This window comes from Pipistrellus kuhlii, unplaced genomic scaffold (genome assembly GCF_014108245.1).
Source record: "Pipistrellus kuhlii isolate mPipKuh1 unplaced genomic scaffold, mPipKuh1.p scaffold_m20_p_29, whole genome shotgun sequence".
Classification (NCBI taxonomy): domain Eukaryota; kingdom Metazoa; phylum Chordata; class Mammalia; order Chiroptera; family Vespertilionidae; genus Pipistrellus; species Pipistrellus kuhlii.
In genome coordinates, this window is record NW_023425528.1 from 6,221,521 (window position 1) to 6,239,794 (window position 18,274).

The following is an 18,274-nucleotide window of genomic DNA, read 5'->3' on the forward strand; positions in this document are numbered from 1 at the left end:
CTCTACAAAACCTCTCCAAAAGCATCCATAGGCTTTGTGGTCTGCCTTGATTCTGGCCTAAACCAGAAACTATTGCAAGCCTCAGAGTTCCACAAAATGCTCCTATTTCCATCATGTTCTACTGATCCAAACAGGGCTGCATCAAATGTGAACATTAAATACAGTTGATCCTTGAACAACACGGGGACTAGGGATCTGACCCCCAATGCAGTAAAAAAAATTCATGTATAACTTTTGACTCCCCAAAAACTTAACTAATAGCCTACTGAAGCCTAACCAGATGATTAACACATATTTTGTATGTTTTATGTATAATATGCCATAAAGTAATCTAGAGAAGAGAAAATGTTATTAAAATCATAAGGAAAACAAAATACATTTACAGTACTTTACGTTATTTATTTTTAAACATCCACATATAACTGGACCTGCACAGTTCAAACCTATGTTATTTAAAAGTAAAATATATGTAGATATTTTAACACTCACATGGGCACATGAGCTAAAGATGAGGACAAGCAATGCATAATGAAGTAGTGAGCAAATGCTGCTTTGTATGCTGCTTGTATGCTCTTGAAGAAACTACTTACCAGCCGGGTATTTACCACAGGAAACAGCAAAGCCAGAAGAGCTCCATTTAACATGTGCATCTGTAGCCTGGAGAAGAAGAAAAATAAAGTCTAGGTCACACACAGGCACTGATGGAGAGGCAGACAGGTTATGCCACACCATATGGGTAAACAAGTGGCTCTCCATGTAAAAGAGCATTGGAGTTGGCATATGGGCACGATAAATGAAAAGCTGCATATTTTGTATTAACTGAAATATTCTGAAGAGCATCATCACTGCCTCAAAATCCCCCAAACACATTTGGAACATACTTTGGTTATAATACTTCATTACATGATGAGCTCTGATCTTCCAAATCATCCAGTCAGCCCCAATCAATGGCTTCAACTACTACAGTTCAGACAGCATTAGAAAGGAAAGCTGCAGTATCCAAGTGCTCTGTTATTACAGTAGAGACCCATCTATGCTAATAAAAGAGAAACATGCAAATTGGCTGTACTTCTGTGAGACCCATTAGTCAATCAGGAGTGAGTATGCAAATTAACCCAACAAAGATGATGGGTTAATTTGCATATGCAGGCAGGGAGCAGCTGGGCGGGGCGGGACACCTGCTATGAGGGGAGGGCAGGGCCAGAGGGAGCTACAGGAGCCGTGCTCTGGCTGGGAGCAAAGACTTGCACGCTCCCCAGTGGCCAGGAGAAAAGCCAGGGGAAGGAAGGCCTATTTTTGCATGAAACTTCATGCAACAGGCCTCTAGTTTCTTATAACAGAGTTGCTTATTTATGGAACCACTTCCAATTCTTTTTCCCAAATGGCAACCTGGGCATAAAAAAGCCAGTATAACTCAGAGAGCCAACTGCAGTGCTTTGCAAACTCTTCCCCCACCTTCTTAGAAATGAGTTTAGGGGCTGCTACAGGAGGTAGTGATGGCAGAGTGGCAGCCTCCCAGGCTTCCTTTGATTTATTTCATATATTGGTATATTTGACTTAAAAGGAAGGGATGACAGGGAGAATGTGGTCACTTCAGCATTGTGTAGTGATAATGTTTCCCAATAACAAACTTGTTAAAATGCACACTAGAAATTCCTTATAATTCAAGAACAACCACGTCAGAAATAAACTTCACTTGCAAAGGGCTCTGAGGATGGATTTGAATAGCTTTCTCTATGATTACAAGCCATTGGTCCTTTACTACTAAGAGAGAAGTAAAGAATGACAGTCTGTTCCTCCTGAAGAAAAGCTGATTTGATGAGTCACACATAACTACCGCTGAGTCAACATGCCTCCTAGATCTCAAGTCTCTCCCTCTCACTCTCTTAATCTCACACACACACTAACACAGTGGCCCTGAGATACTATGATTTCTCTTATACCAGGAATAGGAAAGCAGACCACACTTTGTAGAGCCCTAGTACATTAGCTCTTCTCTTGGAACTCACAGATGTGTGCCTAATATTAACAGAAGTTAAAAGTAGACCCAAGAGAATTACACAGAAGTTCCAAGGCTGCTTTTCATTTCTCCTAGTGTGTTTGTTCTTGTTGCCAATGCTAAAATGACAGTGATGATGTGCATTTAACATATTCTAGGAAAGTAATTAACTTCTTTACATAAACACCATTGCTTAATTTTTACAGCAATCTCATGAGATAGGTATAATTACTTTTCCCATTTTGTTGAAGAGAAAACCAAATTCAAAGAAGCAAAGTGACCTAGGCAACACCACATTTAAGAGCCAAGATTCAAACCCAGGTTTATCTGACTCCAGTCTCCAAACTCTAACATCCCTCTCGCTGTTTTCTATCGGAGCCTTCCTGCACTATCCCTTGCAAAAATGACCTCTGGCAGAGAGTTGGGGATGCTCCTTTTTCCTTTTGGCTTCAGGGGGAGTTCTCTACCACCTCCATCATCCACTGCCCAGGCTTAATATGCTTTCAGGGAATGACCAAGAAGAGAATGCTCTTAAGTCGTGGCAGGTCATCACAGACCTATAGTTCACCAGGACTTAGCTTGGTCCATCAAAGGGAGGAAGCACATCAATAAAATGCCACTCCTAACTCTCCAGGCTGGCCAGGTCACCATACTTTTACAACAGGGTCATGGGGATACTGCTTGCTCTGAGAAACTTGACTGATGAAAACTATGGCTCAAGCCTCAGTGCCTAGACCAGGGGTCATTAACAGTCATTTCAGGCCTCAGGTGAAGTAGAGTATGGCCTAAGTCTGCCCCTCCTATGTGAAAGCCATAGCATAACACTCTGTATAATGTACTCAGCATAAGGGACAGTGGTGCCAGGCTTTGCCATTTGCCTTAAATGCCGGAATTTACACAAAGCCAATTAAAAATTGGGGCACCAAATGTTAAATCTTGAGGAGGATGAAACTGGACTGTGGAAAGCCAAAAATAAAGAAGATAAAACCAATATCAAGATTTTAAAAACTGATACATTTCCTGGATAAAGACAGGATTTGTTCTGAGTCCTCAAAATTTAGTTTCACAAGTTACATATATGGTAAAGAATTATCCATAACACATAAAAAGATATTGAATATCAATAATTACAAAATATCAGCATGTATTGAGCATTTCAATATGCCTATCACTGGGCTAATTATTCAAATACATCATCTCATTTAATCCTCATAGGTCTTATTATAATCATCTTCTTCAATTGCATAGCTGTCGTAACCAAAGTACTAAGTGATTAAGTGACTTGCCCAAGATCTCATAGATAATAAGTGGCAGAAGGAGAAGTCATACACAGGTTTCCTCAAGTTTCAAGCCTATGTTTTGGCCACTGTACCCTGCTTCAAATTCATGACATGATCATTACACCTGTTCAGTGAGTGTGTGTGTGTGTGTGTGTGTATGTGTGAGAGAGAGAGAGAGAGAGAGAGAGAGAGAGAGAGAGAGAGAGAGAGAACATTAGAACATTAGAACATCAGTGAGTGTGTCAGACTGCAAGCCATATAGGAAAAAACACCCCTTGTGTCTTTTGTGGTAAAACTCTCCCAATTACACAGTGCAAATGCCCTCTACTGACCTAGGGCACAGTCTAACAGGTAACCAACTGACCACATCAGAGGCCAATGCTTTTGATTTCACTTTATACCCACCTCCAGCCTGACACCCACATTTCTACTGGGTATGCAAGATGGATAATGGGCCACTAGAAGGTCCTGTAAGAGTTTCCTCATCTGCACAATGGAAACATAATAGTACCAATTTAAGATTATTATAAAGAGTCAATATGTAAAAAGTGCTCAGAAAAGTACATGGTACATAGTAAGACACATGGTACATAGTAAGACAGAGTCACTTACTGGCCTAGTGACTCTGAACAAGTCACTTAAAATATGTGTGACAGTTTCCTCCATCTTAAAATGGGTCTAATAGCAGTACTTGGCTGAAATGGTTGCTGGGAGAATTTAATGAGATATGGTTACATAAAGTGATCAACCTAGTGGCTATGCATAGTATGCATTTAATACATGATAGCTATTCTTATCCTTAATAAAGTAATGTATATAAATGTCACATTATTATTCATAACCACAAATAAAGCTGTTAAAACCTTCATGTGATTACTTATATTTCAATTTAGCATTTGATTACAACCAAGAACCAAAAGATATGGAATATATGACCAATTGTCTGAGTGGCTACAAAGGCAAATCCATAGACAAGAATTCTCAAAGTACATTATATAATTCTATAGGCCTGGTACATGCTGTGCACTGGTGAGGTTCCTCAGCCTGTCCTGTAGGGATCAGGCCAAAACCGGCTCTCTGACATTTCCCGAGGAGCACCAGATTGTGAGAGGGTGTTTCTCTGGTGATGCACCCTGGAATCAGGTTCCCTCCTCTTTGGGTTGGGGTACAGTTGAAGCAGATTTGGGGCCAACAGTGCCCCAGCAGCAACCTAACCCACTGCCGATTCTGCAGGAATCAGGCTCCATTCTCTACTCATTGGAGTGTATGCCTCCTGGTGGTCATTGCGCATCATAGCTACCAGGAGAACAGTAAAATGATAGGATTGTCGCTTAGGCTTTATATATATATATAATGAACTGCTAAAAATTAAATACAACATATCAAAAAGGATGAAATCTTTAATTCTTACATAAAAAGGAATGGTCTCAAATCAGGAGTCAGGTCTCAAATCTTAACTTCACCTTAAGAATCCACAAAAAAAGAGCAAATTAACCCAAAGCAAGCAGAAGAAATGAAATAAAGATAAGGATGAAACCAAAGAAATATTTTTGACTTAAAATAAAAACAAAAACAATAGAGTAACAATAAAACAAAGTTTGTCTTTAAAAAAATCAAAACAATTGATATAACTCTAGACAGAATAATATGAAGAAAAAGAGAGAAGAAAAAAAGTACAAATATCAAAAGGGAAAGAAGGGATATCACTACAGATCCCCAGGAAATTAAAAGGAATAATAAGTGGGATACTATGAAGATTTCTATGCACATAAAATTTGAAAACAGACAAAATGTAAAATTTCCACTGAAACCACAAATTACCAAAACACACACTAGATAAAGGATATAACCTGATTACAAAAATAAAATTTATACTTAAAATATTCTCAATAAGAAATCCACAGACCTAGATGGCTTCAGTGATCAATTCTGTCAAATCTTTATAAAATGTCCAGGAAAGAAAAGAGGGAAATATTTTTCAACTCCTTTTATGAGACTATTATTAATCAGATACCAAAACCACAAAAAGAATGCATCAACAAAGGAAGGGGAGAAAGAAAACTAAGACTAATCTAATACCCCTAATGAATGCAGACACAAAAATCCTCAATAAAATGTTAAATATAATAAAATATAATAAACATTTTATTACCATTTGTCCTGGTAATAAAATGTTTATTTGATATTTGAAATTAATAAAATCCCTCAAATTAACAGTTTAAATAATAAAAAGTATATAATCATATTAATTGATATAAAAATACATTTTTCAAAATTCAACATCAATTCATGTTAAAAATATCAACAAACTAGAAATAGTAGGGAATGTCCTCAACCTGATAAAGGTATCTAAAAAAATTACTTGCCCCTGCATCAAACTAAATGATGAAAATTATACCATGCTCAAGGATTGAAAGTCTCTACATAGGAAAGATGTCAGCTCTAAAGATTGCATTGCATTGGGGAGAATCCAAGATGGCTGCACAGGTAAACATCTAGCCGCAGCCACACACAACAATTTCAATAAAATACAACTAAAATATAAAATGGACATTACCCAGAACTACAGGAAAGTCAACTGACTGGAAATTCTACAACGAGAAGCAAGGAGAAAATCAGAAGGAAGAACGGAGGAGCTGTAAAAGCCTAAGGTACGGAGACACGCGGCACGCGGAGAGGACGGAGCCGGAGAGGAGGGACTGCTGAGTGCCTGGCTGGCGTTCCCTAGCGGGAAGGAGATAAAAGCTCTGACTGTGCTGGGCTCCAGTTCCAACTGCTCTGAACCCCAGTTCTAGGCCAGACCCCAGGGACCCAGGCTCACACAGAGCGAGCTGGGCTGTAAGGCGGAACTCCGGGGGAGCGGCGAAAGGAGGTCCCAGAGGCACGCACATTGCGTGCAGAGAAGGGACGATTGGCTGTGCCGATTGCCCTGGCGGGAAGGAGACAAAAGCTCCAGACTGCTCTGAACGCCACCTCCAACTCCACTTCCAACTGAACTGAACCCCAGTTCCGGGCTCATTGGGGGAGAGCCTAGACTGTTTGCGAGCAGGCGAAAATCGAGGGCACCTTTCTTTCAGAGGTGCTTGCAACGAGTACTGAAGGACCGTGGGGATTACTGAGACTCAGGAACTGCATAGGGCAAGGCTGACAGAAGCCAAGGCTGTAGGCTCCACCCTGAAACCCCGCCCCATCAGGGAAGCTGCAAAAATGCAACTGAGACAACGAAATAGATCACAAACGAAAGAAATGGAGGACAAAAAGTGACTGGATATAGAGTTCAAATCTATGCTTATAAGGTTTTTCAAGAATTTACTAGAAAAGATCGATAAGACCTATGAGGATATGAAAAGGGGTCAACTAGAATTAATAAGGAATCAACAAGAAATGATAAGGGATCAACAAGAAATAAAGAATACATTGTCTGAAATAAAAAATATTATACAGAGTCCTAAAATCAGAATGGAAGATCGCAAGAATCAATTCACAGATTTGGAACATAAAGAGCCAGAAGACACTCCTCTGCAGAAGCAAGAAGGCAAGAGAATCCAAAAAATTGAAGATAATGTAAGAAACCTCTGGGACAACTTCAAGTGAACCAACATCAGAATTATGAGGGTCCCAGAAGATGAGATAGTGCAAGATATCGAAAACATACTGAAAGAAATAGTGACAGAAAACTTCCCCCACCTGGTGAAAGAATTAGACTTACAAGTTCAGGAAGCGCACAGAACTCCAAACAAAAGGAATCCAAAGAGGACCACACCAAGACAAATCATAATTAAAATTCCAAGAGCAAAAGACAAAGAGAGAATATTAAAAGCAGCAAGAGCAAAGCAGGTAGTTACCTATAAAGGAGCACCCATAGGATTGTCAGCTGATTTCTCAAAAGAAACCATGCAGGCCAGAGGAGAATGGCAAGAAATATTCAAGGAGTAAGAACCTACAGCCAAAAATAATCTACCCAGCAAAGCTATCACTCAGAATTGAAGGCCAGATAAAGAGCTTCACTAATAAAAAAATTAAAAAAAAGCTAAAGGAGTTCATCACCACCAAACCAGAATTATATGAATTGCTGAAGGGGGTTCTTTCGGAAGAGAAAGTAAATAAAGATAAAAATTATGAACAACAAATATGTAACTATCAACAAGTGAACCTAAAAACCAAGGAAATTTAAAAAAAAAATCTGATGAACAATATTAACTGTTGAATATAATAGAATCAGAGGTATGGAAGGGGAGTGAACTGATGATTCTTGGGGAAAAGGGGAGAGGGGGACGTGGGAAGAGACTGAACATAAACTGTGCACCTATGGATGAGGACAATGGGGGGTGGGGAAAGAAAGAGGGTGGGGTGGGCACCTGGTGGAGGAGAGCAATGGGGGGGGTGGGAAAGGAACATATGAACAATAAAAATTTATTAAAAAAAAAAGATTGCATTGCATTGATCTAAATATTCAATTCAATTATGATCAAAATCCCATCAAGATATTTTGTAGACACAGTAAACCAATTCCAAAATATATTTGGAAGGATAAGGAAAGTATAAGAACTAAAATTATTTCAAAAATGAGGAAGAAAGATGAAGAAATTGCATTATCTGTTTATAAGGTTTACAATGTAAAGTTAGAGCAATCAAAACAATGCAATACTTACTGGCCAAGAAAAGATATTAAGCAATGAAACAGAATAGTCTGAAAAGAAATCCTCACTGATGTAAGTCATTTGACTTTTCACAATAGTGGAAAAGCAATTCAGTGGAGAAGGCATAGCCTTTTCAAAATATTGCATAAGAATAATTGGACATTATTATGAAAATAGAGGTCCGGTGCATGAAATTTGTGCATAGGGGTGGGTCCTTCAGTCTGGCCTGCACCCTCTTCAATATGGGATCCCTCTCATGATCCAGAACCACTGGCTCCTAAGAGCTCATTAGCCTGCCTACCTGATGCCCCTAATTGCTCTCCTGCCTTCCTGATGCCCCTAACTACTCCTCTGTCGACCTGATGGCCCTAACTGCTCTACCCACCTTGTATGATCCCCTTAACTGCCTATCTATTCTCCCCTTCTGGCCTGTTCCCCGTAACTGCCTATCCACACTCCACTCTTGGCCTGATCCCCCTAACTGCCCATCTTCTCTCCCTTCCTCTCTGTGTCTTCAGACTCCAGCACAGGAGTGCTGAGAGCTATCCACTGAGGCCACGCCCCCATCCTGACACAACCCTCTGGGCCAGGTGGTGCTGTGGGGCCTGCGTGTGCCTCCACCGGAGAGGGGGCTGCCCCTGTCCTGATGCCCCCCTCCAGGCCAGATGCCCCCCTCCTGTGCACGCCTCTGCTGGGGGAGAAGTCCCTGCCCCCATCCCCACCCACCAGCTCCTGTGCACACACAGCCTGATGACCAGTCATGACTGGGATACCATTAGAACCAATTAGCATATTACCTCTTTATTATATAGATAATGCACTTAACTTAAACCTAATGACTTATATAAAAGTCATAAGTCTAAATAGAAAATGTAAAATTATAAAACATTTAGAAAAAAAACATGGGAGAAAGTCTACATAACCTTTAGTTAGGTAAATAGCTCTTCAACATGATCACAAAAGTTACTGGCACAGAAACAGGCAGTCATTGTTGCACACACATGCATTGTTGAAAGCTCCTCCCTATCAAGTTGATATGAATTTTAGGGGATGTAAAGGACCAACACATCCCCTCATTCATTGTTCTATTTTCCCCCTTTTAGGAGCTAGAAATTAAAGATTAGGACATTCAAAAGCACCTGCATATGTAGGGGAAATAAGAAAATCACTGTTCAAGCTGAGGTAAAATCAGAGGCTCATCAAAAACCTGAGAAGACATTAAATTACACTTCAGACTGAAACTTTGATTGGAGACAGCCTACAACAACAAAACAAAACAGAAAACAGAAAACCCTGGGAAATGGGGAAATCTGACTTCCAGAGTCAGCACACAAATAGATATAGTTACAGTTCTCAACAACAACAAAAATCACAAGGCATACAGGAACTAGAAACATATCATTCATTGAAAAGGAAACAAAGTATAAACCAACAGAAACTGTCCCAAAGAATGACCAGATTTAAAAACAACTGACTGATAAATGCTCAATGAACGAAAGAAAGACATTGAGAAAATCAGGAAAATGATACATGAACAAAATGGAAATGTCAATAAAGAAATTAAAAACCTAAAAAAGAAATAAAAAAAACTCTAGAGCTGAAAAGTACAATTACAGAAAAGAAAAATTCACTAGAGGAATTCAAAAGCAGCTTTCAGTAGGCAGCAGAAACAATCCATGAACCTGAAAATAGGACAACAGAAATTAAGTGTGAGGAACAGAAAGAAAAGATTGAGGAAAAGTGAACAGAGACTATGAAACCCGTGGGACATTGTTAAGAGGACCAATCCATGCATTGTAGGAGTCCCATAAGAAGGAAAAAGAGAGAAAGGGCAGAGAGATTAGTTTAAAAAATGACCAAGAATTTCCCAAATTTGATGAACGACATAGCTGTTAATGTCCAAGAAACATCCAAGTATGATAAACTCAGAGATCCATACCACAACACATATAATCATATTGTCAAAGGTCAAAGACAAAGATTATTGAAAACACCAAAGAAAGACATGATTCATCCTATACCAATGACCTCCAATAACATTATCAGCAGCTTTCTCATCAGAAACTTTGGAGGAAGGGGCATAAAGCCAATATAATTAAAAATGCTTAAAGAAAAATAAATGTGTCAACCAACTAATCTACATCCAGCAAAACAAACCTACACGACTGACAAAGAAATTAAGATGTTTTCAAAAAAACAAAAACTGAGTCTTACTAATGACTAGACTTGCCCTATAAGATATGCTAAAAGGAGTCCTGCAGTTTGAATAAATGTACACTAGACAGTAAAGAAAAGTCATATGAAGCAATAAAGATCTTAGTAACAATAAATACATGGGCAATTATAAAAGCTACTATTACTGTAACATAGTTTATAACTTTACTTTTGTTTTCTACAGGATTTAGGAGATTAATAAATTTCAAAAACCAAAATTATTAGTCTAAATCCAGTATTATTGTAATTTTGGCTTGGAACTCTATGTTTTGTTTTCTACATAAATTAAGTGACTAATTTAAAATAATTACTTTAAATTGGAGGCACATTTTACCTAATAATAGACAAACGTGTAAATTGACCATACCTCCACTATGCACACCAGCCAATTAGGATTGATATACAAATTAACCCAACAAAGATGGTGGTTAATTTGCATACACAGGTGCTGAGTGTCAGGGGTGAGCGGGATGCTTCAGTCATCACTATGGCGATGATGTACGCATTCTGCCCCACCCCCAGTTTCTCAGGGCCTCTGGGCAGCATGGGAAGGTGGGGCCAGAGCCGGAAGAGGCGGCTCCAGGACTGGAGTGGAAAGGCAGTGCTGGCAGCCAGGGAAAGGAAGGCCCATTCTAGCACGAATCTTCATGCATCGAGCTTCTACTAATATATAAGATGTAATTTTGTAACATCAATAACTGAAAGGGATGGAGTTGAAGCTGTAAACGATCAAAGTTTTTGAATGTTATTGAAATTAAGCTAATAAAAATTCTAAGTAAAATGTTATAGTTTTAGATTGTTACCTGTAACCCCCATGATAACCACAAAAAAAATAGTTATGCCGAAACCGGTTTGGATCAGTGGATAGTGTCGGCCTGCGGACTGAAAGGTCCCAGATTTGATTCCGGTCAAGGGCATGTACCTTGGTTGCGGGCACATCCCCAGTAGGGGGTGTGCAAGAGGCAGCTGATCGATGATTCTCTCTCGTTGAGAATCATCTCTATCCCTCTCTCTATCCCTCTTTCTTCCTCTCTGTAAAAAATCAATAAAATATATTAAAAAAATAGTTATAAAATATACACAAAATGAAATAATATAATTAAATTATTACACTACCAAAACATCAACAAAACACAAAAGAAGACAATAATGGATAGGTCAAATAAGTTATAAAACAGATGGAAAACAAGTAGCAAAATACAAGTCTTTTCTTATCAGTAATTATTTTAAGTGTAAATGGATTAACCTCTCCATTTGAAAGACAAAGATTAGCCAAATGGAATTTTTAAAAAACATGATCCAACTATACACTATGATCAAGAGACCTCATTAGGTTCAAAGACACAAATACTTTGAAAGTGAAAGGATGAAAAAGATATTCCATGCAAATAGTAACCAAAAGTTACTAACATCTTACAGAACAGACCATACAGGAATTCCTCAGAGATACTACAGGTTAAGTTCCAGACCACCTCAATAAAGCAAATATCACAGTAAAGTGAGTTGCATAAATATTTTCGCTTCCTAGTGCATATAAAATTATATTTACACTATACTATAGTCTGTTAATTTTGCAATAGCATCTTTTAGCATTACTAAAAAATGTATATACCTTAATTTAAAAATACCTTGTTACGGAACATACCTCAACATAATAAAAGCTATATATGATAAACCCACAGCCAACATCATACTCAATGGGCAAAAACTAAAACCATTCCCTCTAAGAACAAGAACAAGACAGGGATGCCCACTATCGCCACTCCTCTTTGACATAATACTGGAAGTACTAGCCATTGCAATTAGACAAGAAGAGGAAATAAAAGGCATCCAAATTGGAAAAGAAGAAGTAAAGTTATCCTTATTTGCAGATGACATGATATTGTACATAAAAAACCTAAAAGACTCCATTAAAAAACTAATTGACTTAATAAATGAATTTGGCAATGTAGCAGGATACAAAATTAACGCCAAGAAATCTATGGCATTTCTATACATCAACAGCGAACTTACAGAAACAAAGACTAAAAAAGCAATTGCATTTACTATCGCACCAAAACAATTAAGATTCCTAGGAATAAACTTAACTAAGGAAGTAAAGGACCTATATGTGGAAAACTACACGACACTGAAAAAAGAGATACAGGAAGATGTAAACAGATGTTAGAACATACCATGTTAATGGATTGGTAGAATCAACATAATCAAAATGTCCATACTTCCTAAAGCAATCTATAGGTTCAATGCACTCCCCATTAAAATACCAACAGCATATTTCACTGATCTAGAAAGAACTCTCCAAAAGTTCATTTGGAACAATAAAAGACCCCAAATAGCCACAGCAATCCTGAGAAAGAAAAGTAAAGTAGGAGGGATCTCAATACCAGACTTCAAGCAGTATTACAAAGCTACTGTTCTCAAAACAGCCAGGTACTGGCACAAGAACAGACATATAGATCAATGGAAAAGAATTGAGAACCCAGATATCAACCCAAATCACTATGCTCAGTTAATATTTGACAAAGGAGGCACAAATATACAATGGAGTCAAGAAAGTCTCTTCAATAACTGGTGTTGGGAAAATTGGATAGATAAATGCAAAAGAACGAAACTAGATCACCAACTTACACCATACACAAAAATAAACTCAAAATGGATACAGGACTTAAACATAAGACAGGAAACCATAAAAATACTAGAGGTATTCACAGGCAGCAAAATCTCAGACATATGCCAAAAGAACTTCTTCACTGATACTGCCCCTAGGGCAATGGAAGCTAAAGAGAAAATAAACAAATGGGACTACATCAAAATAAAAAGCTTTTTTACAGCAAAGGAAACCATCAACAAAACAACAAGAAAGCCCACTGTATGGGAAAACATATTTGCAAATGTTATCACTGATAAAGGTTTAATCTCCAACATCTACAAACAGCTTATACAGCTAAATAAAAGGAAGATGAATGATCCAATTAAAAAATGGGCAATGGACTTAAATAGAATATTTTCAAAAGAAGACAGAAGGAAGGCTAAGAGGCACATGAAAACATGCTCAAAGTCACTAATTATCCGAGAGATGCAAATCAAAACAATGCGGTACCATCTCACACCTGTCAGAATAGCCAACATCAACAAATCAAACGACAAGTGTTGGCGAGGTTGCAGAGAAAAAGGAACCCTTGTGCACTGCTGGTTGGAATGCAGACTGTGGAAAACAGTATGGAGTTTCCTTGAAAAACTGAAAATGAAACTCCCATTTGACCCAGTAATCCCACTCCTAGGAATATATCCCAAGAAACTAGAAACATCAATCAGAAAGGATATATGCACCCCTACGTTCATATAGCACAAGCTACAATAGCTAAAATTTGGAAACAGCCTAGGTGCCCATCAGCAGATGATTGGATCAAAAAACTGTGGTACATCTATACAATGGAATACTATGCTGCCATAAAAAGGAAGGAATTCTCATCATTTGCAGCAACCTGGATAGAACTAGAGAACATCATGCTGAGTGAAATAAGCCAGTCAATGAAAGAGAAATACCACATGACCTCACTCATTTATGGATATTAAAGAACATTATAAACTGATGAACCAAAAGACTGATATAAAGACAGTAAAGCAACAAGCAGACTGTCAAATTATAGCCGGGAGGGTAGGGAGATTTGGGGGAGATAAGAGATCAACCAAAGTACTTGTATATAAGTACAACCAATGGACACAAAACTCTGGAGAGGGAGGGTATCTATGCGGGGGGTGGGGGAGGGCAATGTTAAAATATGTACACAGATAATAATTTAATTTAAAAAATTAAAAATACCTTGTTGCTAACAAATGTTAAGGATTCTGTTATCTTCAATGAGTCATTATCTTTTTGCTGGTGAAGGTTCTTGTTTTTATGTTCATTGCTGCTAACTAATAAGAGTTGTGCTTACTGAAGGTTGCAGAGACTGAGGCAATTTCTTAAAAGAACACAAAAATCACGTTTGGCACATCGATTGACACTTTCTTTCCCAAATGATTTCTGTGAAGCGTAAGGTGCCATTTGATAAGATTTTACCCCAGTAGTACTTCCTTCAAAATTGAAGTCAATGTTCTGAAACCCTGCTGCTGTTTTATCAACTAAATTTATATAATATTCTAAATCCTCTGTTGTCATTTCAACAGTCTTCACAGCATATCCACCAGGATTAAATTCCACTTCAAGAAACTAGTTTCTTTACTTATTCTCAAAATGCAAATCCTCATCTAATAAAGTTCTGCTATAATCTTACAGCAATTCAGTCAGATCTTCAGGCTCTACTTCTAATTCTATTTCCACCACACCTACATTTACCTATTCCCCTGAAGTTTTGAACACCTCAAATTAATCTATGAGATTTGGAAACAACTTCTTTCAAACTCCCATTAATGTTGAAATTTTTAACTCTTCCCATGAATCATGAATGTTCTTAATGGCATCTATTGTAGAATGGTGAATACTTTCACAAGATTTTCAATTAATTCTGCCCAGATCCATGAGAAGAATGACTATATATGGCAGCTATGGCCTTAAAAATGTATCTCTTAAAAAATAAGCCTTGAAAATTACTCCTTGATCCATGGGCTGCAGCATGGATATTGTATTAGCAGGCATAAAAACAACATTTCTCTCATTGTACACTCCATCAGCACTCTTGAGTGACCAGGTACAGTGTCAGTGCACAGTAATATTTTGAAAGGAATCTTTTCTTCTAAGCAGTAGGTCTTAAGAGTGAGCTTAAAATATTAAGTAACCATGTTGTTCGATTTCTAAAGCACAGGCAGAGTAGATTTAGCATCATTCTTAAGGGCCCTAGAGTTTTTGGAATGGTACATGAGCACCTGCCTCAACTTAAAATCACAATTGCCGCCAAAACCGGTTTGACTCAGTGGATAGAGCGTCAGCCTGAGGATTGAAATGACCCAGGTTTGATTCCGGTCAAGGGCATGTACCTTGGTTGCGGGCACAACCCCAGTAGGGTGTGTGCAACAGGCAGCTGATCAATGATTCTCTCTCATCGATGTTTCTAACTCTCTATCCCTCTTCCTCTCTGTAAAAAAATCAATAATAATATATATTTTTTAAAAATCATAATTGTCCTAGTCCCCAGCAAGAGCTTCAGCCTGTTCTGTGAAGGTTTGAAGCCAGGCATTGTCTCCTCTTTAGCTATGAACATCCTCAATGGCATTTTTTTTTCAATCTAAGGCTGTTTTTCTACATTGAATATTGTTTAGTGTAGCCACCTTCATTAATTATCTTAGCTAAATCTTCTGGATAATTGGCTCCAGCTTCTACATTAGCACTTGTTATTCACCTTGCATTTTATGTTATGGAGATGGCTTCTTTCCTTAAACCTAATAAACCAACCTCTGCTGGCTTCATACTTTTCTTCTGCAGCTTCCTCACTTAGGGCCCTGCTCTGGATTAAGCTTTGGCTTAAGAGAATGTTGTACTGGTTTGATCTTCGATACAGACCAGTAAAACTTTCTCCATATCAGCAATAAGGCTGTTTCTCTTATGTGTTCACTGAAGTAGCACTTTTAATTTCCATAAGGAACTTTTCCTTTGCATCCAAAACTTGTAAGTTTGGCACAAGTGGCCTAGCTTTTGGCCTGTCTTTGCTTTCGAAATGCCTTCCTCACTAAGCTTAATCATTTCCAGCTTTTGATATAAAGTCAAAGACATACAATTATTCCTTTCCTATGAACTTAGAGTACATTGTAGAAGTAGTAATTGAACTAATTTCAAAACTGTTGGATATCAGAGAATAGAGAAGTCTGAGGAGAGAGAGATGAGGGAATGGCCAATCCATTGAGCAATCCAAACACGCACAACATTTTTCAAATAAATTATCTCTTTTATATGGGTGCTGTTCATTGTGTCCAAAACAATTTTAATGGTAGCATCAAAGATCACCAATCACAAATCACCATAACACATATAATAACAATATTTAATGTTACTATTTTGATGTCACTATTATCCTATCTAATAATAGAGTAATATGCAAATTAAGCATCATTCCTCAACAAAATGGTGGTCCCCATAGCCACAAGATGGTGGCTCCCAGTCCCCTCAGCCCCACTGCTGGAGTGTCCGGCCTATCCGCAGGAGCAGTGAGGGGGTGGATCCAGCCTCTCCACTCCACTGCTCCTGCAGTGTCTGGACCTGTCAGCCCCACCAGGGTTCCTGGGGACCAAGCAGCAAGGCTGAATCTGTCCCCAGACAGGGCAGACAGAGCCTGGCAGAAGAGCCCTGACAGCGGGCATGGGAACTTCCTTAGTTCGGCTGCTGCGGGAGCACCCCCAGGCCCGGGAGACAGAGCCCAGAAAGCAGAGCTTGGTAGCTTCCTTAGCATGGTGGCAGCGGAGAACCTCAGGCCCTGCAGAGCCCAGATAGCAGGGCTTGGGAACTTACTTAGCGTGGCAGTGGTGGTGAAGTCCCCAGACAATGCAGACAGAGCACAGACAGCAGGGCTTGGGGGCTTACTTAATGTAGAGCCTGCGGAAACACACCCAGACATGGCAGACAGAGCCCAGACAACAGGGCATGGGGGCTTCCTTAGCAAGGTGGCAGCGGGAACACCCTCAGGCTCCACAGACAGAGCCTGGACAACAGGGCATGGGGACTTCCTTAGTGTGTCGGTGTCTGTGAAGCCCCAGGCCTGGCAGACAAAGCACCCTGCAGGGCATCGGGGCTTCCTTCTCATGGCGCATGGCGGCAGCAGGCAGAGAGCGGACAGCAGGGCATGGGGGCTTCATCTCCATGGCTGCAGCAAAAACTCCAGGCTTGCAGAGAGCAGAGAACCACCAGGAGTGGGCCTAATCCATCAGTAGGGCACCCCCTAAGAGCTCCAGGATTGTAGAGGATGCAGGTTGGGCTGAGAGACCCTTGTGCATGAATTTCATGCACCAGGCCTCTAGTATATTATATTAAAACAGTAACATCAAAATCACTGATCACAGATCACCATAACAAATATAATAAAACTAGAGGCTCAGAGCATGAAATTGTGTGTGGATAGGTCCCTAGGCCTAGCCTGCGATAAGGACCATCTTCCGCCTGCTCTCCAGTCCCTAGTCCAGCCCCACTGCAGCCACCTACCCCGGATCCTTGTTTGCCATCCAGCAATCAAAAGAACAGCCCACTCTGCACCTGTCTCTTCTCTCCCTTGTGAATTCTTTAATAGCCAGTGTCACCGGCCAAAACCTTAACAATGATGTGGGAAACTCAACCAGGAAGGGCTATGCCTGTGGGAGGAGGTGCAAGGAACCAGGGCTACCCTCTTGCACCTGTCCTGCCATGCCTTCCCTCTCTCTTTCCCTCCCTTTGTTCCTGCACTGGACCAGCCACCTGGCTCGGTCCCTCCCCCATCACAGAACTGCTCAGCTCAGGCTCTGGCCTTAACCATCCCACAGGGAGGAGCATGGGCAGTTTCTTGCAGACCTGGAAGCAGCTTTGGAGTAGGGAGGTGTCGGATTCTTCCTGAGGAGGTGTTTGTGCTTTAAAGATGATGTTCTCCACCCACCTCCCAGCAATGAAAGCTGAAGGTCACTGCAGGTGCTAAAGTCCTTGTTGAAGTCCCCATTCCAGAACCTCTCACAATGGTGTGTGTGTGTCCCAGGAGGCTTCTCAGTGGAGGCGCCATGTTCCTTTCAGTAGAAACTGAGAATAGATTGAAGCCTGTAGGCCAGGTGGAGGGATCAAGAAGACTGCCTTCTGTCAACTCACCAGTCCCCAGTCCCTCCCCAGGTCCACCCAGTCTAGTTTCCCATGGTTCCCTGTTGGCCATCCAGGGATCAGAGCCTGCGGGCTAGGGGGAGAGACTGAGAGGCGGTCAATGCACTTCATAGTGATTGGTCAATCATTCGTTCCAGTTCTTATGCCATTACTGTCCCTGGCCTTTTATTATATTGGATATTGCAAGAATTTCCAAAATATGACAGAGTCATGAAGTGAGCAAATGCTGTTGGAAAATGGTACCAATAGACTTGCTTGAGGCAAGATTGCTATAAACACTCAATTGTAAAAATGCATTATCTGTGAAGCACAATAAAAAAAAAAGTATATCTGGCCGAAACCGGTTTGGCTCAGTGGATAGAGTGTCGGTCTGCGG

At 39.9% G+C, this 18,274-nt stretch overlaps 1 protein-coding gene across 10 annotated transcripts in view; it reads right to left on the reverse strand.

Annotated features, from left to right (window-relative positions):
• Positions 1-18,274, reverse strand: part of TMEM164 (transmembrane protein 164) — a 245,680-nt gene that overhangs the window by 91,623 nt on the left and 135,783 nt on the right. For all 10 annotated transcript variants that reach the window (XM_045587399.1, XM_045587396.1, XM_036454490.2 and 7 more), the window contains one exon: positions 591-657. In XM_045587399.1, coding sequence (XP_045443355.1) covers positions 591-657 — 67 coding nt within the window. The remainder of the gene's footprint in view (positions 1-590; positions 658-18,274) is intronic.